This window comes from Podarcis bocagei (assembly GCF_964188305.1).
Source record: "Podarcis bocagei genome assembly, chromosome: 12".
NCBI lineage: Eukaryota > Metazoa > Chordata > Lepidosauria > Squamata > Lacertidae > Podarcis > Podarcis bocagei.
Window position 1 is genome coordinate 52,313,017 of NC_138137.1, and position 24,818 is coordinate 52,337,834.

General features: G+C 41.2%; 1 protein-coding gene across 3 annotated transcripts in view; it reads right to left on the minus strand.

The window, feature by feature from the left end:
• Nucleotides 1–14,542: 14,542 nt before the first annotated feature.
• The window catches only part of LOC308569499 (sodium channel protein type 5 subunit alpha-like), a 57,335-nt gene continuing 47,059 nt past the window's right edge, over nucleotides 14,543–24,818 (minus strand). For all 3 annotated transcript variants that reach the window (XM_081163461.1, XM_081163460.1, XM_081163462.1), the window contains 6 exons: nucleotides 24,049–24,288; nucleotides 22,996–23,052; nucleotides 20,530–20,671; nucleotides 19,467–19,567; nucleotides 17,319–17,589; nucleotides 14,543–16,761 (listed from right to left, as the gene is read on the minus strand). In XM_081163461.1, coding sequence (XP_081019587.1) covers nucleotides 15,620–16,761; nucleotides 17,319–17,589; nucleotides 19,467–19,567; nucleotides 20,530–20,671; nucleotides 22,996–23,052; nucleotides 24,049–24,288 — 1,953 coding nt within the window. In that variant the 3' untranslated portion in view covers nucleotides 14,543–15,619. The remainder of the gene's footprint in view (nucleotides 16,762–17,318; nucleotides 17,590–19,466; nucleotides 19,568–20,529; nucleotides 20,672–22,995; nucleotides 23,053–24,048; nucleotides 24,289–24,818) is intronic.

The following is a 24,818-nucleotide window of genomic DNA, read 5'->3' on the forward strand; positions in this document are numbered from 1 at the left end:
TTTTTTCTTTGAGCAATTTCTTCTCCACTGTGTCAGAGCTCAGTTTGAGAGAGAGAGAGAGAGTCATTTGTCTGTGGGGTGTGTGTTGAGAAAGGGAGGGAAGAGTGAGTGTTTGTTTAGATGCTGAAAGTGGCTAATGCGGTTTTGCATAGTCTCCTGGGGAAAACTGTAACCTGAGTACGCAGAGTTGGAAAGGCTCCTCTTTGGCTCTTCCTTGGAGACATTCTTTTAGCCCTGTAGAGAGCGAGACTCTTTTTTGATGGAGCTATACACCGTCGCCTTGCACCAACAGATCTTTTTAAAAGCGTTTATTTTAAAAGAATAGGCAAGCTCAAAAGAAAGCATGCTTTTGGAATTTTTGAAATGTTTCAAAATTCTGCACCCTGGATCCAAGGGGATAAACATTGAGCTTCAACACAGTTGGGATCTTTGAGTCTCTCACCAGCTTCAGATTCCTGCACTATTCAACAAATCATTCCCAAAGCTCAGGGCAAATTAGAAGAAGAAGAAGAAGAAGAAGAAGAAGAAGAAGAAGAAGAAGAAGAAGAAGAAGAGGAGGAGGAGGAGGAGGAGGAGGAGGAGGAGGAGGAGTAGTAGTTTGGATTTGATATCCCGCCTTTCACTCCCCTTCAGGAGTCTCAAAGCGGCTAACATTCTCCTTTCCCTTCCTCCCCCACAACAAACACTCTGTGAGGTGAGTGGGGCTGAGAGACTTCAAAGAAGTGTGACTGGCCCAAGGTCACCCAGCAGCTGCAAGTGGAGGAGCAGAGACGCGAACCCGGTTCCCCAGATTACGAGACTACTGCTCTTAACCACTACACCACACTGGCTCCCAGGTAACAGGTAACAAAATTAAACAGGTAACAAAAGAAAGTCATGCAGGCATGCACAAGAGCCACAAAAAATCTCTTTATATCACCCACCTACCATGTTAAATGAATTTAACAAAGCAAATTCACACTAGGTAATTCACAATATCTTGTACTGGACTCCCTTCTATTGGTGAACCAGGGTGCAAGAAGAGAAAAGAAGACAGTGCAAGGTGTCAACGTTCAAGAAAAGGAGAACCAAAGATCAGAAAGATTATGTGCCTTAGAAAGTTTGTTCTTGCTAACTCCTTACATCTCCACTGTACTCTCTCCTCTAAAGAAAACTAAGCATGGCAGTGTGGACCGTGGAACATCTAGCGGATAAGGGGAAAACACTAACCAGTTGGACGAATTGGCCATTTGTCAAAGTTGAACAAAACTTACAGTTTCATAGCAAGTACACAGTAATCTGGGGATGTGAGGAAAAGAAATGCGATCACAGAGCCTTGAGATTCATTATTCAGGTCAGCAAACACTCAAGGAAGGATGATTGAGCTGGGATACTAAACTGCATCATCAACCACTTTAGATAAGACTCTAGGATCCTTGACTGGGCAAATGAGTCTTCACCATCGCTATGCATGGCGCTTTACGGGATATGTGGGTCTAAATTCTAATAATATGGGGTGAAGAGGAAAAAGGAGAATGGGAGTGAAAATATTGAACTGGTTGCATTTGCTTAGGGTTCATTGTGGTTGAAGATGAAGCCCAGTCTCTTTGGGAGGGACAATGGGGCAGTTGCTCTGGGCATCATGCATGCATGGGGCCACCCCACTATCAATAATGATAAATGGTGCTATGAAGAAATACTTCTGGATATGTTTTTCACATCTGACTCCTGGCTTTCCAAAGAGGTGAGAGGTACCCAGACATGTCTCATCCTATTTTCATGACTGCCCTGTGAAGGAGGTGAAGCTGAGAGACAGTGGGTTATTCAAGGTTAGCCAGCTTCAAAGACTAGCAGAAATTTGAACCCTGTTCTCTGCAGTCAAAGTCCAACACTTTGGCCACTGTACCACACTTTCTCTACAGCTATTGTTGTAGGGTAGATTGGACTGACGCTCCAGGAAAGCTTTGGGGAAACCTTGACCATGCTGCTGAATTAATCCACACGGCATTGAGCTAGATTTATTCAGCCACTTGGCATCACTGTCTTGGCTTGTTGTTGTTTAGTCGTTTAGTCGTGTCTGACTCTTCGTGACTCCATGGACCAGAGCACGCCAGGCACTCCTGTCTTCCACTGCCTCCCGCAGTTTGGTCAAACTCATGCTGGTAACTTCGAGAACACTGTCCAACCATCTCGTCCTCTGTCGTTCCCTTCTCCTTGTGCCCTCCATCTTTTCCAACATCAGGGTATTTTCCAGGGAGTCTTCTCTTCTCATGAGGTGGCCCAAGTATTGGAACCTCAGCTTCAGGATCTGTCCTTCCAGTGAGCACTCAGGGCTGATTTCCTTCAGAATGGAGAGGTTTGATCTTCTTGCAGTCCATGGGACTCTCAAGAGTCTCCTCCAGCACCATAATTCAAAAGCATCCATTCTTCGGCAATCAGCCTTCTTTATGGTCCAGCTCTCACTTCCATACATCACTACTGGGAAAACCATACCTTCAACCATACGGACCTTTGTTGGCAAGGTGATGTCTCTGCTTTTTAAGATGCTGTCTAGGTTTGCCATCTCTTTTCTCCCAAGAAGCAGGTGTCTTTTAATTTTGTGACTGCTGTCTCCATCTGCAGTGATCATGGAGCCCAAGAAAGTAAAATTGCTCACTGCCTCCATTTCTTCCCCTTCTATTTGCCAGGAGGTGATGGGACCAGTGGCCATGATCTTCGTTTTTTTGATGTTGAGCTTCAGACCATATTTTGCGCTCTCCTCTTTCATTCTCATTAAAAGGTTCTTTAATTCCTCCTCACTTTCTGCCATCAAGGTTGTGTCATCTGCATATCTGAGGTTGTTGATATTTCTTCTGGCGATCTTAATTCCGGCTTGGGATTCATCCAGCCCAGCCTTTCGCATGATGAATTCTGCATATAAGTTAAATAAGCAGGGAGACAATATATAGCCTTGTCGTACTCCTTTCCCAATTTTGGACCAATCAGTTGTTCCATATCCAGTTCTAACTGTAGCTTCTTGTCCCACATAGAGATTTCTCAGGAGACAGATGAGGTGATCAGGCACTCCCATTTTTTAATGTCAAATTAAGAGCACCTAGAAGAGGCAGCACGTTCAGACCAATCAAATGACTCCTTGGCCAAACTCAGTTTGCTCCCTTTCAAGGTGTAGTTCTAGCTACCCAATTTTTTTATCTGACTTCTGGGTGGCTACAGAAGAATAGTTCCAAGTGGTAACGTCCTACAGTGTGCCTGGACATAAGAAGCTGCCTTATCTGAACCAGCCCTAATTAGGTGTAGGGGGAAGGTTTCTCCATGCACTTGTTTTTGTGGTGTAATTAAAGAGGTAGTAAATTATTAGTTGCTTTGTTTATGATAGTCATACATTTTGTGTCAGGAAGGGGAGAGGTACTTGTGGGATTTTCTGCCTTAGGTGTCAAAATAACTTGACCGGCCTTTGAATCTGTGCATCTATTCCACAATTTAGCTATGTCCTGTGTGCAAGTAGTACTTCTTTTGTATGTCCTGAATCCTTTATCATTCAGTTTCATCAGATGGCCCCAACTTCTAGCATTATGAGAGAGGAAGATACACTTTTCCCTATCTCGTTTCTCTTCCACACCATTTTATATACCACTGTCACATCCCTTTACTAATCTTGTTTTCCTAAACTAGAAAGCTGCAAATGAACTCAAGCATTTTTCGTTGCAGATTGTGTGCTAGATGACCAAGATCACAAATAAGCAATTGCTTATTGGAACTGACCCCAGAAATTCTAAAAAATTGTCCAGTAGCACCTTAGAGACCAACTAAGTTTCTTCTTGGTATAAGCTTTCTAGTTTATACATGCACACGAAAGCTTATACCAAGAACAAACCTAGTTGGTCTCTAAGGTGCTACTGGACTTTTTTGTATTTCTTTATATATTTCGACTGTGTCAGACCAACACGGCTACCTACCTGAATCTAGAACCCTAAAATTCTGGCACTTAAATTAAAGTATTCAGCCTGAAAGATTAATAGCGGAATGAAGCTTTGTGTGTTTCAATTCCGACACACAAGCATGCAGACTGATGCTGTTCTCATGATTGCACTGCCAGTTTGCTATGGCTTATGTTGCTACAACAAGGAGTACTCCATGGGACTATTTTTGTCTGCATGTTTGGGAATTGAGACTTTGGAAGAAAACTGGCTGTTAATTGTTCCTGCATCCATACTTGGAAAGTGATTATAATCAGGTAATGACAAACTGGGCAATTGCCTGATGGTGCATTGATTGCATGATTGGCTGGATAATTATCTCTGCAAGTGTTTTTGACTTGAGGAAAAGGAATAATGAATATAGGACTTTGAATAAGGGACAGGTCTAAAGACTTCTTTGGAGAAATTCTCTGTGGATTTTTCTCTCCTGCATATAATTGGCTTCTCATTGCAGTTACCCCATGAGTTTGCAGCTCAGTACAAAGATGAGAGAAAACTATGGTTCAGAGGGGTATGTGGCTCAGCACTCTTTGGGCGACTCCTCCTCTAATTCAGTCCCTGCAGAAAAACACTACCCAGTGTTCCAAATGGGTAGCAACAATGCAGAGAACTGGATGACTGGATAGCCAATATGGTGGTTAGATTTGGACTAGGGTAGCCCAGGTTGAAATCCCCAATCAAAAATGATGTACAGTGGTACCTCGGGTTACATTTGCTTCAGGTTACAGACTCCGCGAACCCAGAAATAGTACCTTGGGTTAAGAACTTTGCTTCAGAATGAGAACAGAAATTGTGCTCCGGCGCGGCAGCAGCGGAAGGTCCCATTAGCTAAAGTGGTGCTTCAGGTTAAGAACAGTTTCAGGTTAAGAACGGACCTCCGGAACAAATTAAGTACTTAACCTGAGGTACCACTGTAGTGACTTTCACAAGGTTGTTATTATAAGGTAAACTTTTTCAGCCGGGGGCCAATCCACTGTCCCTCAGACCTTGTGGGCAGCTGGACTATATTTATTTTTTTGGAGGGGAATGAATGAATTCCTATGCCCCACAAATAACCCAGAGATGCATTTTAAATAAAAGGACACATTCTACTCGTGTAAAAACACGCTGATTCCCGGACCATCTGTGAGCCAGATTTAGGAGATTGGGCTGGATCTGGCCCCTGGGCCTTAGGTTGCCTACCCATGGAGTAGAACCTAGCTGCCTGCAACCCAGTACAGTGGTACCTCGGGTTACATACGCTTCAGGTTACATACGCTTCAGGTTACAGACTCCGCTAACCCAGAAATAGTGCTTCAGGTTAAGAACTTTGCTTCAGGATGAGAACAGAAATTGTGCAGCAGCAGCGCAGCGGCAGCAGGAGGCCCCATTAGCTAAAGTGGTACCTCAGGTTAAGAACAGTTTCAGGTTAAGAACGGACCTCCGGAACGAATTAAGTACTTAACCTGAGGTACCACTGTAGTGACTTTCACAAGGTTGTTTTTATAAGGTAAAATAGAACAATCCCTGTATGTTGTGCTGAGTTCTTAGGGAGGTAGAACAAGGTGCACATGTAATAGTCAATGGAAGAAACATTAAGGGTCCCTCTATACATCCTTTTTATTGTGCTTTCATGATTATTTGTGTTGTTGGTATTATTAGGGTGCTTATATGTGATCCTACATTCAGGACTGGCTCTCCCATGAAGCAAGGTGGGGCGACCACCTCAAGCAGCAGAAGCCCAGAGGAAGCAGATCCCAATGTAGTTCTTTATTCTTCCCCTGCTCCCTGACGTAGATCTTCACTCACCCTTCCCCGGCAGAGAGGGGGGGCCATTTTGTCATTTGCCTCAGGTGCCAAAATGTATTGGGCTGGCCCTGCCTGCATTCAATACTTGCAAAAGTTTCAGGGCAGTTGTACTGCTTCATTAGCAATCGGTGCCAGGAGTTGGGTGGCGATGGTTTTTTTGGTCCTGCTTTTGTTGCACTATAGTGCTGGCAATGTGCTCAATTAGATTTGCTTCTTTGTGATGTAACCATCCCCTCCATACTTCCAATTGATGCCAGATACTGGCATTCTTATGGGGGTTTTGTGTATGGAATTGAGTGAAGGTTTAGCACAGCAATCACGGCCTGAACAGAATAACTTTCAAAGTGTAAAAATGAAGGTATGATAGCGTGGTGTCATGTTGCAATGAGAGTATTGAAGAACCACAGTAATAAGGTGGCGAGCAGGAAAAAGAAGAACAGCAGGCTGTATAGTTTCCAATTTACAATAATTTCCCCAAAGCCTTGCATATTTTCACCATTCACAAGTCAAACAGTGATAGAGCCAAGTGAGCCTCAGAGGCAGTGCATTCCACAATTGAGGTGCCACAGCCAAAAAAGTCCTGTCTTGCATGCTCTGTGCCAAATGTTAGATGGCAGAATTTACAGAGCAGGGAGTCCACTGATGAAATGAGAGTACAAGTAGACACATATTGAAGGAGGCAATCTGGGTAAACCCGAGAAGCACATATCTGAGAACAGTGAACTACAAATATTAATAATGCTGATCTTTGGACAACAAAGATGAGCCAACTGTTGTCCTCTACCACTCCAACAAAAAGAGGGAGTAAGACATTTTGGGTTGAGTTTGCAGAATGCAGGAACAGAGAAATGACTCTAAAAGGCTAAGCAATCCCCTTTGGGGGTAGATATGGCACAGAGAGCAGCTTAAACGAAATGGACAAAGTAAATACTGAATGGATGGTAATGGACATTTGATAGAGGAATTAATTCTTAAAGATGGGAAACCTTTCAGTATTGTATATATGCTTACTGCTTGCAAAGAGCAGTGCTCATTAAAACTAATGCACAGCTATTTACAGCAAAACCCGTACGAAGGAAGCTATGGAGTTCTATCAGAGATAAAGCCTTTCCAGATGTTTCTGAAAGTGCAAGGTTTCTCAGATGCAAACGCAAGAAAAGTAAGAGCATAAGAAAAGGCCTTCTAGATCAGACCAAGGTGTTTATGGGGATCATACCAACAAGGCACAAATTGATTGCAAAAATGACTTGGGAAAAAGATTGAAGACACATCTTCCTTCGCTTTGCTGCTGCTAGCTAATTAAGGGTTTGCTAAACACTGGGACATCCAAATTACGTCTCTGCTATGTAATGTGTGGTGTGGACTATGTAGCAGTGCAGACAGAAGGTCCTGAGCTAAATTTCTTACATCCTTGGTTAAAAGAATTAGGTAGGAGTTGATGGGACAGACATTTGCCTGAGACCCCAGAGAGCCAAAATAGGTAGATGCCAGGTAGATAGTCATATGCTGAATAGCCAATACACAATTTTTACACAATTTCAATATATGCGTATGGTCTGCCTTCAAAAATAGTCCAGAAACTGCATTTGATCCAGAATAGGGCGGTAAGATTATTCTATGGGATTGGGCAGTTTGACCATTTTACTTCTGCTTTTGTCAGCTGCACTGCTTCCGTTCCATTTCTGGGCCCATGTTAGAGTGCTGGTCTTCACCTTTAAACCTGTAAGCAGCTTGGGACCAGATTACCTGAAAGACTACCTTCTCCCACACGTACGTACCTGAACCTTAGGATCCTTTTCAGAGGCTGTGCTCAGAGTGCCCGTGCCAAAACAAAAGGAGAGGGCCTTTTCAGTATTGGCACCCCAGTTATGGGATTTCCTTCTATAAGAGTCTTGCCTGGTCCTTTTGTTGTGGTTTGTTTAGTGTCAGGTGAATATTCTTTTTGTTCTCCCAGTCCTTCTCAATAACTTAGGTTTTTGCTTAAGATATGGAAGCATTCAGAGTACTTTGCGTTATGGTGTGGCAAACAACTGCCAGAGAGAGAGGCCAGTTTGAGGCATGGGTGTAGCCAGGATTTATGTTGGGGGTGGGGGGACTGAGTTATCTGCAACACAAATGGTCAGTTAGTTAAATATTTTTATTTATTTACTTGATTTAGGGGGGCAGCTACCTCCCTTGCACTCCCCTGGCTATGCCCATGGTATGAGGCAGCTTCTTATATTCCCTATGAGTCTTCTATCCAGCAAGTCCCCAGTCAGAACCCACGTGTCTCTTAATTTCTCAAAGGGCCTCTGCTGACAGTTTCACTCGACGGCTGAGTTGAGTTGCCAGGCAACTGGCAAATGCATTCCAAAGATATGTTCAAATAAGTTGGTCCACCCCAAACTGGAAGGATGCCCCTGGAATCCTCTGCAAGTTTGCAGGGGATCCTGAGGATCATGTTTCAGGCTCATAAGAGCCTCTCAAAATAATGCCATTGCAAGTACTACTTGTCTTGTTCCTGCAGAAAGGATGGCCTGGCCAATATGGAAACCACTTCCAAATCAATGCAGGGCACCCCCATCTAAACTAGGAGTGATGCTGAATGAATGAATGAATGAATGAATGAATGAATGAATGAATGAATAGATTCCTCGCCCATAGGACTCTGTAAATGTGTCAGAGATTATAAAAGTTTTAGCAGCATCTGTAGTTGTTCTTTTAGCAGGCAGTTTTCTGGTCCCCACAGGTGGGAAACACCTGCATGTGATACGTCTCTCTGCTTCACTTCTTCTAGTCTACTTAACTTCAATAAACTATGTCATGGGAAGTTTCTTGGAATAACTGGGAGGTAACTATATATAGCAATTTATCAGGTTCTTCGTCCAGTAAGGGAGTAGAGGATGGGGGTCCTATTTCCTCTCCAACGATGAGGAAGGTAAAAGAGAAACAATAACAACAATAATCAATCACAGTGGTGTGGATTATTTTTTTATTTTATTTTTTTACAAAGCTAACTGGTTTCATCAGAAAATGACAAGCTACCTTCAGTAATAAACTCCCTAAAATAAGACACATTATGAATTGTGGGACATATTTTGCTCTCCATTACCATCCATCGAAAACAGTACCCTTCTTTATTCTGCTCAACTTGGTGATTTAATTGAATTATGTTAGAATCATAGAATCATAGAGTTGGAAGAGACCACAAGGGCCATCGAGTCCAACCCCCTGCCAAGCAGGAAACACCATCAGAGCACTCCTGACATATGGTTGTCAAGCCTCTGCTTAAAGACCTCCAAAGTAGGAGACTCCACCACACTCCTTGGCAGCAAATTCCACTGTCGAACAGCTCTTACTGTCAGGAAGTTCTTCCTAATGTTTAGGTGGAATCTTCTTTCTTGTAGTTTGGATCCATTGCTCCGTGTCCGCTTCTCTGGAGCAGCAGAAAACAACCTTTCTCCCTCCTCTATGTGACATCCTTTTATATATTTGAACATGGCTATCATATCACCCCTTAACCTCCTCTTCTCCAGGCTAAACATGCCCAGCTCCCTTAGTCGTTCCTCATAAGGCATCGTTTCCAGGCCTTTGACCATTTTGGTTGCCCTCCTCTGGACACGTTCCAGTTTGTCAGTGTCCTTCTTGAACTGTGGTGCCCAGAACTGGACACAGTACTCCAGGTGAGGTCTGACCAGAGCAGAATACAGTGGCACTATTACTTCCCTTGATCTAGATGCTATACTCCTATTGATGCAGCCCAGAATTGCATTGGCTTTTTAGCTGCCGCATCACACTGTTGGCTCATGTCAAGTTTGTGGTCAACCAAGACTCCTAGATCCTTTTCACATGTACTGCTCTCAAGCCAGGTGTCACCCATCTTGTATTTGTGCCTCTCATTTTTTTTGCCCAAGTGCAATACTTTACATTTCTCCCTGTTAAAATTCATCTTGTTTGTTTTTGCCCAGTTCTCTAATCTGTCAAGGTCGTTTTGAAGTGTGATCCTGTCCTCTGGGGTGTTAGCCACCCCTCCCAGTTTGGTGTCATCTGCAAATTTGATCAGGATGCCCTTGAGTCCATCATCCAAGTCGTTGATAAAGATGTTGAATAACACCGGGCACAAGTAATGAGCTCTGAGAATCAAAATTAAGAAAGCAATATCAAGCTGACTTGACCAAAAAAAATTTAATCTGATTGCAAAAAAGGATAATAGATCTTTAATGGAAATTGTTCTTAGTATTACTAATGTACAGAACGTGATTTGATCAATTTTATTATTATTATTATTATTATTATTATTATTATTATTATTACCCCAATGAATTGATTTAGACATAGAATCATAGAGTTGGAAGAGACCACAAGGGCCATCGAGTCCAACCCCCTGCCAAGCAGGAAACATGCATTATGTTCATTCACAGAAGTTACACATCTGCATATAAACCATTTTAAGTACAGGGTAACAGGAACTCACTTTAAAGAGTAACAGGAAATGGCAAATACAAATGCATGGTGAAATCATTTGGTTACAAAAGGAATGTTCAGCTCTTTAATGGCCTAATGCATGCTAGAATAGTGTGGGGTAATTTGCTCAACACCTACTTAAGCAGAAAGCAGCAAGGAGGGGTGAGTCTTTCCTTCTCTTAGAGAAGGAAAGCAATCTATTGCATGTCAGAAAAGCATCGGGGACCCTTTAGAGATACGGTAAGGCAATGTGCATGGCTGGGTGCAGATTAAAGAGAAGCATCAAGCAACCCTCTGAAGCATATTTCTAAAATCACATTTACATTCATCAGGTGTCACTTAAAACATTTATATCCTGCCTCTCCTGCCCATTTGTGATGGTTTATGCCCCCCCCAAAAAAACCCTCAAAGAACCAAAGTACCACTGAAACAATGTTACTCCAGAACAATCAAACATGCGCCAATGAAATGCTCAGATTACTGGAAAGGCTTGCAGGTTCCAAATGCAAAGACCTGGGCATTTATCTGTGGGAGAGGATCTTAGGATCTGGCTTGATTTTCTTTGTGCAAATGGCTTCCAGGAGAGAAAGATGTGTTTCCTGTTCATACAGAAGCTACTTAATAATAATAATAATACTAGTAGTAGGGGAAGCAGGCGTTTAAAGAACAAGAGATCATATGAACGTATGTGTGTAAAACAGGGCACAGCTATGATACATTGAAAGAGAGCTTCCAATTATTTTGTGTAAAACCTAATTGTAATAAATCAATCTTTTAGTGTAGCAGCACTCCCTGCCCACTGACACCTTCGCTGTACTTTTTTCAGTGCCTGCTAAAAACATTTTTGTTTAGGCAAGCCTATCCATGTTAAGTTGTGGGTGAACATATCAGACGACACAGTGATTCTTCAAACAGCGCTTGTTTATTCACAGGCCAAAACAGAACTGAGCTGAAGAGTTCAGCCAGCCTGCTTATATAGAGCTCCACTAGAATGCATCAGTAACCATTTTCTGTAACTATCCAATGACTGAACGTCACCTTCGATCCCTTATTTGCATATGTGGACCTGAGTGAAAACTATCTACAGTATCCCCCTGCTGGCCCAGGGTGAGAACTTCAGTACATAACAATCCAGATATGTAGAATGCTGACATTTCAACCTGCTTTTTAGGGTATCATTGATTTGAATTTTGGGGGGAAAGTTTTAGATAGTGTTAAAAACTTTTTTTACTGGTAATTTCATTGCTTAGTTCTTCTTCTAAACTGATTTGAGTTTGGTTGTTTTTTACAATCAAGTGCTACATACATGCGATGAAATAAATTAAAAGGGCAGGGGAAAGGCAGATGTTCTATGCTTGTGCTGAAACAGGAGTCCCGTTTTCAATAAATGGTTTGAACCCCCCCCCCCCTTTGAGTAATCTTTCAGGAAAGGGCAGAAACAAATGTTCAGCTCATTTCTGTGCAGCACAAACCTCTTGGCAAGAGATGGAGAGATGGGGGAAAGGACTGCGCTCTGCATATTGCTTCTGATTGCCTCCTTTAAAGTAGACATTGTATCCATAGTGTAATATTATGCATCATCTCTGCATCGACTCTAAAGTAGGCAAGCCACAGTAAAGTGCCCGGCCTGATCCCATCCCCCTCATCTGGCAAATGTTTTGCCAAGAAAAGAGCATGGGTTTGGGATTTTGCGGCAAAAGAGAGGTTTTGTTTTTCAAAAAGAGCACCGCTTTTCAAACAAAACTTTCCACTCTGAAAAAAGGTGTTGGTTCACCAGGCTGGTGAAGGCTGGCATAAAATGTTGTCAAGGTGTATCTCCCAGCCTGACTCCTGGGTAAGTTTAAAAGGCACAGGCAACATGGATTGATGCCATAGCATCAAAGGGGGTGTTCTGGGATCTCACTCCACTTACACCCAAGGCATTGCACACAGTGTTACAAGCACAAGTCGCAATGAGTTAGTGAGTCAAACAGGGATCACTCATAAGGAAATAGGTTGGGGGCGCTGGCAGACTTTGGGGTCTCAGATTTCAGTGGCACCCTGTGCAATGCCAAAATTTGGTGACACCACCCCTCTCCCCGCTTCTCGCTCTCCATTCTAAATGGAATTCTAGCACCAAGGCCTTCTCAGTAGTGGCGCCCGCCCTGCGGAATGCCTTTCCATCAGATGTCAAGGAAAAAAACAACTATCTGACATTTAGCAGACATCTGAAGTCAGCCCTGTTTAGGGAAGTTTTTAATGTTTTACTCTGTTTTAATCTGTTGGAAGCCATTATATTATGGGCACCCAGTGAGACCAAACTGGTCGCACCCCCCTAAATCCACCTCTGTGGTGGGAAGCATATCTTTAAGAAGGGCAGATAGTGCTTGGCTGATGGCATATTAAGATAAACTAGAAAGTATACTTGGAGGTGGGGAGGGAGAGCAATAAATAATAAAAATTCCATCTCTAATTGCTGCATTTAGCTGTAGCTGGATAACAATCTTCACAATGAATAATCCCTGTCCTAAACCATAGTATATGAGTTATGGTAGAGTTCCCTGTATATTTTATTAACCACATGCTGCAAATTTCATTAGCTCTTCAAGGGTCTGTGGCCCTTTGAGTTTTAATGAAGACAGGCACAAGTAACTGATATGGCATCTTTATATAAAATAATTGATGCCATTTCCTAGAGAGGTGTTATGAAGAATAAATGGCTTTTGAATGCACAATGCATCCTCTTCTACAAGATTCCTCCTTCTCCCTACACAACTTTGAAGAATTAACACTTTTATACTCTTGATCTAAATTCTAAAGAAAGGTGTCTCAGAAATCAAGGGAGATAATGCAAAGTTGTTTCTCCAGGACTTGTAACCCTGATCTGCCTGCCCACATGGTTTCAGGTTTCCTAATATTATAGTGGGATATGAAGACTGTAGTTTTTTCTTGTCTAGTTTTCCTGCTTCAAATCATCCTGAAGCATCTTCCTGCTTACCACACATGCCCCATGAAACGAATTGTCAGACTGCCATGACATACATTTACAGATAACATGCTGTTTGGGGTACAGAAGACCATAATTAAAGAAAGGAGCTTAGCAGGTTGCACTCCTGGGGCCTGCTTTTAGAAGGGTAGAATGTAAATTCTTAGACCGACAGACTGGCTTTGGAAGATGTGAATTATGGATTTCCTGTGTCACATGTAGATGCTATAGGCCAGGAAGTTCTCAGTTCATAACTTATCCATGAACTCTACTATATTTACTAGTTATCCCCTCTTTCCACCAAAATTCTGGTACTATGGAACCAGCAAAGAATTTTCAACCTTTCATCAACTACATTTCCCAGGATTCATTGAGAGAAGCAGTTAAAATGCAAGTGATATAAAATTTGCATAATTTGGTAGTGAAGATATGTCTTAATTTTTTTAATAATGGGTGTAGCTAGTGCAGGGAACTTCAGGAGGGAAGTGGGGACATTTGCCTCTTGGGGACTTTTCGAGTTTAGTAAATAAATGCAGAGACCACTACCAAAATCAGTGGTGGAGCAAAAAGTTTCCCAAAACGTTATTTCAGCAATTGGAAAATTGTGGGGTGTGCTGGGCACTAAAAGCTTTTAATGTTTTAAAATATTAGAAGATACTGCCACCTAAAGGTGTTTTGACTGTTGTGCAGCTGTCACTTTTTACAACCAAGTGTTCAACAACCACTTTTGCAAGGTGGAAAAAAGCATATAGCCACATATAGCAGGTCAGGAGCACCCCAAAGTACATGGAAGCGTCAGTGGGGACTGTGCTTTGAAAACGGTTGGGATTCAGGCACAGAAGTGATACAGGGAGTGTCTACTTGCTGGTGGAGAAAGATCAGAGTTGGAGAATTTTGCTTCATTTTGCTTCCAAAACCAGTGCAGTTAGTTAATAAGGGACTTCGGAATTAAATGAAGGACATGCTCATGCTGTAAGAGGGAGCCACTCTATGGATGTTATTTCTCCCAGGCAATAGACTTTTCCCCACTGTCAGGACTTGTCAGCTGATACAGGCTGCAAGGTCTACTACAAGAGCCTTCAGTTGTTGCCTCGCTGTCTTATCCAGCTCCTTGTTTCTTGCCTTATTTTCTGTTTGGAAAGCTTCTCTAATGGTTTCAGCAATTGTGTTCCAGAATTAGTGCCAGTCTTCCCTAAATGGACAGCTTCCCCATATCCCTTGTAAGTCTGTGTCTCCAGACCAACTAGTTCATGTACACCCAGGGCTCTGTAGAAATCTGACACTGTAACCTTGCTATTCTCCTGCCCCTTGCCCCAGACAATGTTGCGTGAATCCATTTATGAACAAAAGTTTCCAGCACCTACATTTTCCACCAAGAACAGCCAACAAGTCTGAAAATCCAATTGTTTTTATTTAATTGCTATAGTTTGTGAAATATCATTTTATAATATACATTAGGCGGGTACATTTATTTGCTTACTTGTGCAGTGTGTGTACATATGTATCACATTGATGTAAGTAATCCCACTTATTTTAAAACATTGTGTGAACACATGCAGCCAGAGTAGAAATATGTGATCGCTGTAGTGTTTTGCAGGAATTATAATTTCCCCCACACAATTTAACAGTTACATAGTATAAAAATTACTTCCATGTGTGGGCATGTAATGGGAGGGGCAGCCATGATATATTCAATAAGAATCAATTTAGACTCAAATGGATTGACTCACCATGCCTTATCTTGATACTTCTTTAAAACAAAACTCAGTCTTAAACAACCACAACATATCTTGAACTGGTTACCTGAAGGATGTCATTCAGGGATTGAATCTGTGCACTATCAGCAAGCTCTGGCCAAATAATGAACAGGAGAAACCAGTCACAAAATAGAGCAAGTCAGGTGATGCTCCTTGATCTGTACAAAAACCTCTAGGTATGGTTTACTAGCCAGTCTGTACAATTAGAAGACCAGCTTTTACTGGCTACAGGTTCACCTTTGCTTTTGTCTTTCTCTGCAAAGGAGCTGAATCTGACAGTTTGTTGTAGCCATGTTGCACCACAAGGCCCACGTCTCATGATAAACTATTCTGGGCAACTGGACTCTTTCCTGGTCCCAAAATGCATTTTTGAATAAAGGGGGGGGGGTAACCACAAAGCATTCATAGATAAAGAGGAGTCCATGGCTCATGTTTTTTGATGGTGGCCCCAACAGCTACCAAAATAACATGCTAACCAATCAGTTAATAAAGCTAAGCAGTAAATGTACAAATCTTTTCTCCTTTAACTATTATTGAAGACTTTCCAGTTGCAATATTTATTCCTGCTAAGAGCATCAAGAGGATACACAAATGGGAAAGCTTCACAGTTAAAAGTGTTAAATAAAGGTGGCTATAATGATGGAAATATTTTTGTAGGGTTACACTTCCTGGAAAATTGTATTGCGACAAGAAAAATAGCGAACTGTAAATCACTTGGGTTCACTAGTGTCTGTGATCTTCACTTGAATAATGTCATTAGTGGTGCCTGTGACATTACTGTAAGATGGAGGAATAGATACGGGAGATGGGCTGTGGGAGTTACTTGACTGACTGTCTTCATTTTCACTAAGTGTGACTGCAGATCCACCTTCCTCCTTTTGTATGTGTTCCAAGGGGGGGCTGTTGCAGGTTTCCCGACAGACTTCTTTCACTGCTTGGTGAAGGAGATACATCCTGAAAGCCCTCTGGATAATGGCAGCAGATTCCTCCTCTTTTCGCTTGGGAGTCGTTATAATGGGTTCATTGGCAATCTTCTCTGGATACTTTTCTTCTATCTGGGTCTCAAGTGGACCCATGTCCCCATATTCTCCCAATACCCTTTTGGTAAAAGCAAACAAAATATCCAAGCAGTGGATTTTATTTCCGTTTACCATAGGAAGGTCCATTAACATCAGCTGTTGCCGGTTTGGTTTGGGTATACGTAAAGGTTCTGCTAGAGCATCAGCAAAGTCTGAAAGTGCGAAGTAAGAAATAAATTGGGTTGCGCGAGGATCAAATTTTGCCCAAATCTCATAAAAAATTTCAAAATCATCGTCGCCTAGAGGTTCTGTGCTTTCCTCCGTGGCGACATTCAAGTTCTCTATGATGACAGCAATGTACATGTTAACTACAATGAGGAATGATATAATGATGTAGCTTACAAAATAGGCAATTGCCACACTCCTGTTTACGCAGGGACCATTTCCACCTAAATTGGGAGCACAAGTGATGTTCTCAGTGTTCAACATTGGGTTGAGAAGGTCATGCCAGCCAGCAGATGTTGTTATTTGGAAGAGACAAAGCATACTGCTGCCAAAGGTTTGGAAGTTGAAAATGTTGTCAATCCCACCTTGCCAACTTGCACAGGCAAAGTTAGACATACCAAAAATAGCATAAATAAACATGATCAGAAAAAGGAGAAGCCCAATGTTGGTGAGAGAAGGAAGGGACATCAGTAATGCAAAAAGGAGGGTCCGAAGCCCTCTGGCTCCTCTGATAAGTCTCAGTAGTCGACTAACACGGGCTACTCGAATTATTCTCAGGATTGTAGGAGGGAAATCAAGTGCTTTTCGAAGTTGTCCCGCTGCAGAACCTATTAAAATAATTCATTTTTTGAAAAATTCAGCAACAATGCATTTTTATTTCCAGTTTAAGCTAAGCCAAAATTAAATATTTAGGTCTATATTTAGGCTGCACTAAAATAATTGTTATGTGAATGCCTGTTTAGAGGACAACAATGGCTGGCTCCAGCGAGATGTGATGGAGCTCTTGCAAGATCTCACAGAGTGCACAAGATCTCCTGCCACTACCACTACAAGTGGCATCTGGGATGCTGTAGGGGCAACATCTCTTGGTGTTCTGCCACCTGTATTAGCCCATCTCATGAGCAGGCAGGCCCTGGATCTATGAGCAAGCATGAGGATTCGGCAAACGGAGCATGTCTATTTACTCAATCTGGACATCCATCTCTCAGACCATATTCTGCACCACATGACATTCTTGCAACCACACAGATTCCTTGATCTCCATAATTTAATACAATTGGCAACTTCTTAGGTATGCAGACTTGGTGCAAGCTCACATTTTTGCATTTGCTTATTGCTGACAAGAAATAACCCTGATGTACATGAACTTTTTTTTTTTACTTACTAAGTATTGAAAGAATCACAACCACAAAATCAAATATATTCCAACCGTCTTTGAAGAAATACAGTCTCAAAGCCAACATTTTGATGATGCACTCTCCAGTAAAGATAGCGACAAATACAAGATTTATATTTTCAAGAAGGCTCTTAACAGCTTCCCCTTCGTCTTCATGTTCTGCTGCCATGATCACCACATTCAATAAAATTAGACTTATAATGAAAATATCAAATGCTTTCTTGTTTACAACGTCAAAAAGAAGTCCTTGGTACATGTTCTGTGGCAAAAGGGGGAAAAAAGCAAGAAGCATTGCATTGGCACCACTGACTCACTAATAATTTCCCCTTTTCTTTGAGGCAAATAACATAATTCTGTACTTTTTGGCTGTTTCTCACTGGGGTTTTTTAAAATTTGCTTTAACTTGTATTTGCTTATATGATAAAACTAATTGATAGCTATGAATGAAAGAAGAAGAGAGGAGGAATCTTTTGCAAGAAAACCAGAAAATTGCCTTTTAAGAGACTATAGGGACAGATTTTTGCTTGAGCACAGTATTTAGGATAGGAAAGTAATTTTCTTGTTGTTAGATAAAGATATGTAGATACATGTTTTACATGTAGAATATAGTTCCCTAGTTTGCATTATTTCACTATTTATTGAATTGCACAAGCTAGAATTCTGGACTATACACCTTGCTTGGTCCTTTTCTCTTCTTATGACTCTCATATCTGGATCATGTGGGTTAATATGAAAAGGGGCTATTGCAGGAATCAACAACCTTTTCAGACGAGCAGGCACCTTTTGGGCACCAGTCACAAAATGGTTGCCATAAGAATGTGGCATAACACAACATGCCATGGCAGGGGACATGACATAACACAAAATAAGAGTACCATCACTGCTGCTGCTTCCTCCCCACCCCAGATGACCTCAGGGCTTACCATGGGAAGTCAGCTATGTCCTGCTGGTCTTGGCTGTGAAGTCCACATAGTACTGCTTTCCCATACACAATATTGATTCCATAAACACTGTCTAACAACCGAGAGCACTCCCCGGTACCAGGAAAACTACAAGCTGACACCCACATCCCACAAGTACATCTCTCCCACTTTTTTCAGGGGGTGAGGGTGACGAAGCAAAACACTGACAAGGTGGAGCAGTCCAAATATCCCAACGCTCAGAGATTGGCAAACAAAACTATCTGAATATATTGAACTAGCAAAAATGACGCAAAAAATTAGAAACCAAAAAAATACAAAGTTTATTAGCGATTGGAATAAATTTATGGTATATATTGAAGGAAACTATAGAAACTTAAAAACTACAGCAGGTCTGATATAAGCCTTACGATGCGCAAACCATTAACAACTATTAGCTGCAGAAAAAGGAAAGAATTTTTATCAAGAAGCCCGAAATCGGGAGGGAAGGAGGTCAACAGGTGTGTAGAGGAAAGATTTAAATAACTAAATATAGAAAGATTCAAGGAATAAGACAAAAACTGTAATGGAAATTGATGTTATTTTTGTGTTATGTATGGATATTTTTTCTTTTTTCTGAAACGGTTGTTTTGTTTTTTCTTTTGGTTATTTAAGTGAAACTCAATAAAAAGAAATTAAAAAAAGAAAAGAAAAGGTGGAGCAGTCAAATTGCTAATAAAAACTGAGAAGAATAGTGTCTGAACATTGTGCCTCATATCTCAGATTCTAAAAATCCTAGAAACTTCCTCAAAAAATAATAAAAGCTGGGAATCTGGGGATTGCTTACCAAGCAGACAAAAGTAATGATAAAATTGATGTGATTTTCCTGTTTATATTTTGATGGTGGTGTTAATTATCTGGTTACATAACACATTTTTAAACAAAACAAAACTGGCAGCCATCACTGATATAATGCTTGTTACAAGAGCAAGTCAAGTTATATGGATCTTTGTTTAAAAATGCATTTTCTTCACTACTATAATTTTTCTAATTTTGCTTAATTTCTTTCATCTTACACAGAGTAAACCTATTGAAATAAGTAAAGAATTCTCACTATGAAAGCAAAAGGCAAAATGTTGACCACCAAATAACTTGTTATACTAGATTTTGAAAGGTAGTTCCAAGTTAATTCCAAAACCAAACAAGGAAATGCACTTATTGTTAGTGGCTGTCTTACCTGCGGCCGTGGAACGGGCTTAAGTGGTTTCTTGTTACCAAGTTTTTTTAATGCGTTATAATATTTCTTTTGCTCATCTGACATAAAAATGAGTTCTCCACCTAGGTATAAGGACATGGATACAAATGCATCTTTCTGCCTGAAGATATCAAGCTTTTATGCAAATCCAACTAAGTACTTTCTAGCACTATGGGAAATTTAACTGGTAAAGCTATTTACTACATTACCATCTGTAGTCACAGTTATGGAGGCTCATGGTGAAGACTATGACTGGATATCCTTCAAAATCAGTGGTGGTTCAGGGTGCTTCCACCAACTATGAGCACCACTGTCTAAAATATAAGGTCTAGATGAAAGGAAAACAGTTCCACAAGTTTTCCATGCCATGAATTGTAGGGCATCACAATTGTGGCAAAACAATGAGAGAACCAGAAGTTTCAATGTTCTAGATGGATACCCCTTACCCTCTTTTTCAGGATCTATGAATACTCCTTCCTAAAGCTATTTTTCTTGCTTTCTGCTAATCAGTCACAAGGAAATCCATTTTTAAGTGTCACTTCTTACTCAATCATGAAGCTCACTGGGTGACCTTGAGATATCCACCATCTTTCAGACTAACCTACCACACAGGATAAAATAGGGAGGGGCGGAACCGTGTACACAATCCTGAGCACCTTGGAGGCAGCCAGGCAAGCTACTGTGGGGTAGCTCAGTCAACAAAACATGAGACTCTTAATCACTTAATCTTAAGAGACATGGGTTCGAGCCCCATGTTGAGCAAAAGATTCCTGCATTGCAGGGGGTTGGACTATATGACCCTCATGATCCCTTCCAACTCTACAATTCTATGATTCTGTTCTGGTTCCCATGTAATGTAGTCTGATATCTCCTGAACAGGACAAGTGGTACTGAGGATTACTTTCTTTCTGATTTTGGCCTTGGACTGACAATGCCTTGGACATGATCAGCTGCAGTCTATTACAACACTGTACTGAACACCATTTCTATCCAACTATTATACAATCTTTATGGGAGTGAAATATTTTGTAACTCATGTGAGTACTTATCTTTTTCCTTTGTTGGTTGAAATTGTCAATAACAACTCCAATGAAGAGGTTTAGCATGAAGAACGATCCAAATATGATAAAAGCCACAAAATAGAGATATGCCCACACATTATTTTCAAAACTTGGGTCTTCATTTTCCTGAAATAAAGTAGAAAGACAAGAAACGCCTTGTTTGTGACTTAATTATGTCAATTCTTAATTTATCATGAATATTTCATTGCCCTGTTTGATTTGTTTAAAAGCATAAATGGATGCTATGTAATTAGATACACCTTGTGAGACACAGTAGGCAATGTATAAAAGGACACATGTTGAACTACTCACGGTTCTATACCTGAACTTGTGGCCTGGTACTCTGCTTACTGAAATAAGGTAATCATGACTAGACATACAGCTAGCTATATCCAAAATGGTGGAGGACCAATTAGAACAGGTCACCTCCAGAGATTTGCAGAGCCTGCTGGGTTCCCAGGTGCTCTGGGCATTCAGGAAGTAATGTGAGAGATGTTTCTGTGTTTCTTAAATTAGTTTTTATGGAACATTTTTTTGTGAAAGAAAACAAATAAGCAAGGAAATGTACATAAAGCATCTTCACTTTCTTCTTTTTCACGGTTCATTTACATTCAGTATGAGACACTATTGTACTAGGCATTATAGGGAGGGAAGATAGGAGGGAGAGGGTTGGGGAGATAATGATCTTTTCATTCTGCTGTATAGTGTTTGTGCGTGGTTTTTGTGTCAGCGTCTCATGGATAGGTCCTTTCTTTATATAGTTATTTGCTTTTGTTGGTATCCAGAGCCCAGAGCTCGGTTGGCTGCATTCAGCTGATTGCAGTGGGGCTTGTTTGTATGTGTGTGGGAAGGTACAGTGGTGCCTCGCAAGACAAAAATAATCCGTTCCGCGAGTCTCTTCGTCTAGCGGTTTTTTCGTCTTGCGAAGCAACACTATTAGCGGATTAGCGCTATTAGCGGTTTAGCGGCTATTAAAGGCTTAGCGGCTTAGCAGCTAAAAGGCTATTAGCGGCTTAGCGGCTTAGAAAAAGGGGGGGGAGCGAAAAAAAATGGCAAGACTCGCAAGACTTTTTCGTCTTGCGAAGCAAGCCCATAGGGAAATTCGTCTAGCAAAGCAACGCAAAAACGGAAAACCCTTTCGTCTAGCGGGTTTTTCGTCTTGCGAGGCATTCGTCTTGCGGGGCACCACTGTAGGTTGTTGGGTCAGGTTAACCATACTGATTCATATGCTGTTGGGGGGGGGCATAGGTCATTGTCTTGTTGTGCTGTGTATGTGATAAAGGGGTACCACAGTGGGGTGAACGCGTCCTCCTTTGCTTGCCCCTATGCTGGTTTAAGTTTGTTGGTTAACTTTTCTAATAGGGTGGTTTCCCATACATTTTGGTATTAATGGCCTATGTTCACTCCTGATAGGTATTTCCTAGGTATTTGATATGGGGCTGTCATTTTTGTAGAAGTCTTTTAAGCACTATAGGCGTTTAGCTTGACAGGTATTTATTTGGATGTTTTGGGGTGCATGGTGGAATAGTGGGTGATGAGCCTGGGGAATTAGAGAGCCAGGGGAATTGAGGGGGCTGCCGCCCCAGTTGATGGACACTGCCATTCAAGTAGTGTCCATGTACCGCATCATGTGATTGATTATGCAGGGCAGGGCTTACTTTGCACCCCCCAATATTTTATTCAAGTTGGCACCCCTGATTTCTGGAATGGGTGACTGAATATGGCTATTGGCAGTTGCTCCCCAGTGTCCTTTCCCATGGGCATGAAGAACTTGGTTTACTGGGGAACTTGAGGAAATGAGACAGCTTCGAATAAAAAAAAGTCATAGAGAATTTGACTAATTATACCACCGAACCCATTTGCAGGCATAGGAACTGATGGTGACAGAAGCAAACTAATATTTCCTTTCTGCTGCAAGGGTATTGGCAAAATTTCAGATAAACTGTTCTAGATAGTGCAAGACTATAATCATCAGAGGATGAAGCACTTCCAGTTCTTGGTTGTGATTTTGCAATTACTCACTATCAGAGAAAGCGGTCTACAACATCTCTCCAGGAGTTACTGTTTTGAGCCTGCTTCCTTCTACTCAAGTAGCTTGCTCAGAGATATGCAGGGAGATGTTTCTTTCAGGCCTGAATAATTTTAATTTCACAAACTAAAAGTAAACATTTTTGAGTGTAAAAATGAGGTGTTTTAATTCAGGCTGGAATAACACCCACTGGGAGAAAAACAGTTTAAAATGTGGTCTGCAAGGAGACATGTCCTCCATCCCATCCCTATCTTGCAACTGTAAGCAACCTCACCAAACTCCAGTTCCCAAGATTCTTTGGGGTGAAAGCTGTAACAATTCTAAAAGTACATAGAATGATACAACTCAATAGTGTAACCGGTCAATAAAAATGAAGCAAAGCATCTTAAAAGAACAAATGCTGTAACTTTTCATGGCTTACTTTTGAAGGTGCATCTACTGCAGCATACATAATCTCCATCCAGCCCTTAAAGGTTGCCTGGCAAAATATATATATAAACAAACCAAGTTACGGAAGTATTCTGTAAATTGTTTTTCCTAGTCTGTCTGACAGTCTAACACCCATTTGGCTTGCCACCCTCCTGAGGAGTATGCTAAGGGATGCACTAGACTTGACAGGTGCAGCCATATTTGTCTATCCACATGCCTGCCTCATGCATGGATAAAGACACTGTACAAACACCAATAGACCACTGTGAGAGATGTACTCTTAATTGCCTGCACAGGCAATTCCTGGAGGAATAAAAGGTTTTCAGCAAGCATTTAAAAGTTGGCATAGAAGGTGCCTGCCTATATAAAAAAAATTATTTCTATTTTGTTATCTTACGCTGTTCAGGGGCACAGAAGCAGACTTTCCATTGCCAATATAATAATTGTCCCTAAAAAACCAGACCAGAGGAAACATCCCCTTCAAAATGCACATTTTGGAACATCGAAGAACGAGGGTTCCAAAATACATCGAGAGCCTCCAGATACAGGAGCCTTCCCTCTTTGCACAGTCACCTTTCACAAATCAAGGAACAACACTGCAGTAGTGGTGGAGCTAGCATGCTCACACTACCATCCCTCCCCTTGCGCGTTCTCTACACTTCAGGTTTGTACAGGTCTTCTATTGGAGAGAGATATACTTCAGAAATATAATAGTACATCCTCTGTAGCATTTTAGAACACAGGCATTGTGAAGCCCTGTATCATGGAGCTAGTTTCAGCTTCAGATCATGGATTAGCTTCAAACTGGAAATCTCAATGTGCAGTTTAACAGCAATCAGCAATATTTCTTAATATTTAAGGTTGCTCTCCTGTGTATTTTTTCTTTTTTTAAAAAAAAATCCTTCAAAACTGAATTTCAAAAGCAAATTCTGAATTCTTTAGTAATTTTCTATCTAATTTCAATAATCTGTTATTCTTTGGCTGCACATATGTGGCTTGCCAAGGTTGTTCTCTTGCCAAAGAAACTATGTGTCATTGAACATACCACCTGGAGGAGAGCCAGATACCCCATCCCAACATGATCAAAGTTGACATTCGTATTAGTCCATTCGGAATTCTGACTTTCACAGACATTTTTATTTTTTAAAGATGCATCACTGCATTTCGAAAATTTTCCTCCAAACAGTTGTACTCCTAGGATGTTAAATGGGAGCCAGAGAACAACACAGACAAGCAGCACATTCCCGATCGAAGGGACAGCTCCTGCGAGTGCATTCACTACAACCTTAAATGAGAAAATGAAGCACACAATCAGTTATTCAATGATTAGAATCAGTCTACCAATGGCTCTAAGCAATGATAGCACGTAACCGAGCAATCTGATAATCATGTGGCAATTACACGATTAAGTATGGATCTTTTTCCTGATTTACAAATGAGCACCACCAATTGAGTGAATATGGTGCTAGAATTTGCTATGGGGAAGTGGGTCCAAATCCCAGGTCAAAAGGTAGTCTTGAGCAAGTCACTATCTCAGTTTTCCATTCATAAAATCAAAATTAAAAGACCGCCTTTAAAGTAGGGGTACCAGGCAAGATGCCTGTCAATTGTTTTACCAATTGTGTGTGCTTGGAGAAGCTTCAAAACACTTTTTGAAATGATGCAGGAAATGACTTCATGTCCAAGCAGCTTTATAGTGTTAAAACAGGAAAAACAGAGTCCTAAATACTACTTGTTTTGTTTTGTTATGTGTGCATTTTGTGACTCTTTTTATGTTTGGGTTGTTTAGGATTTACCTGGAATTATCTAAAAATT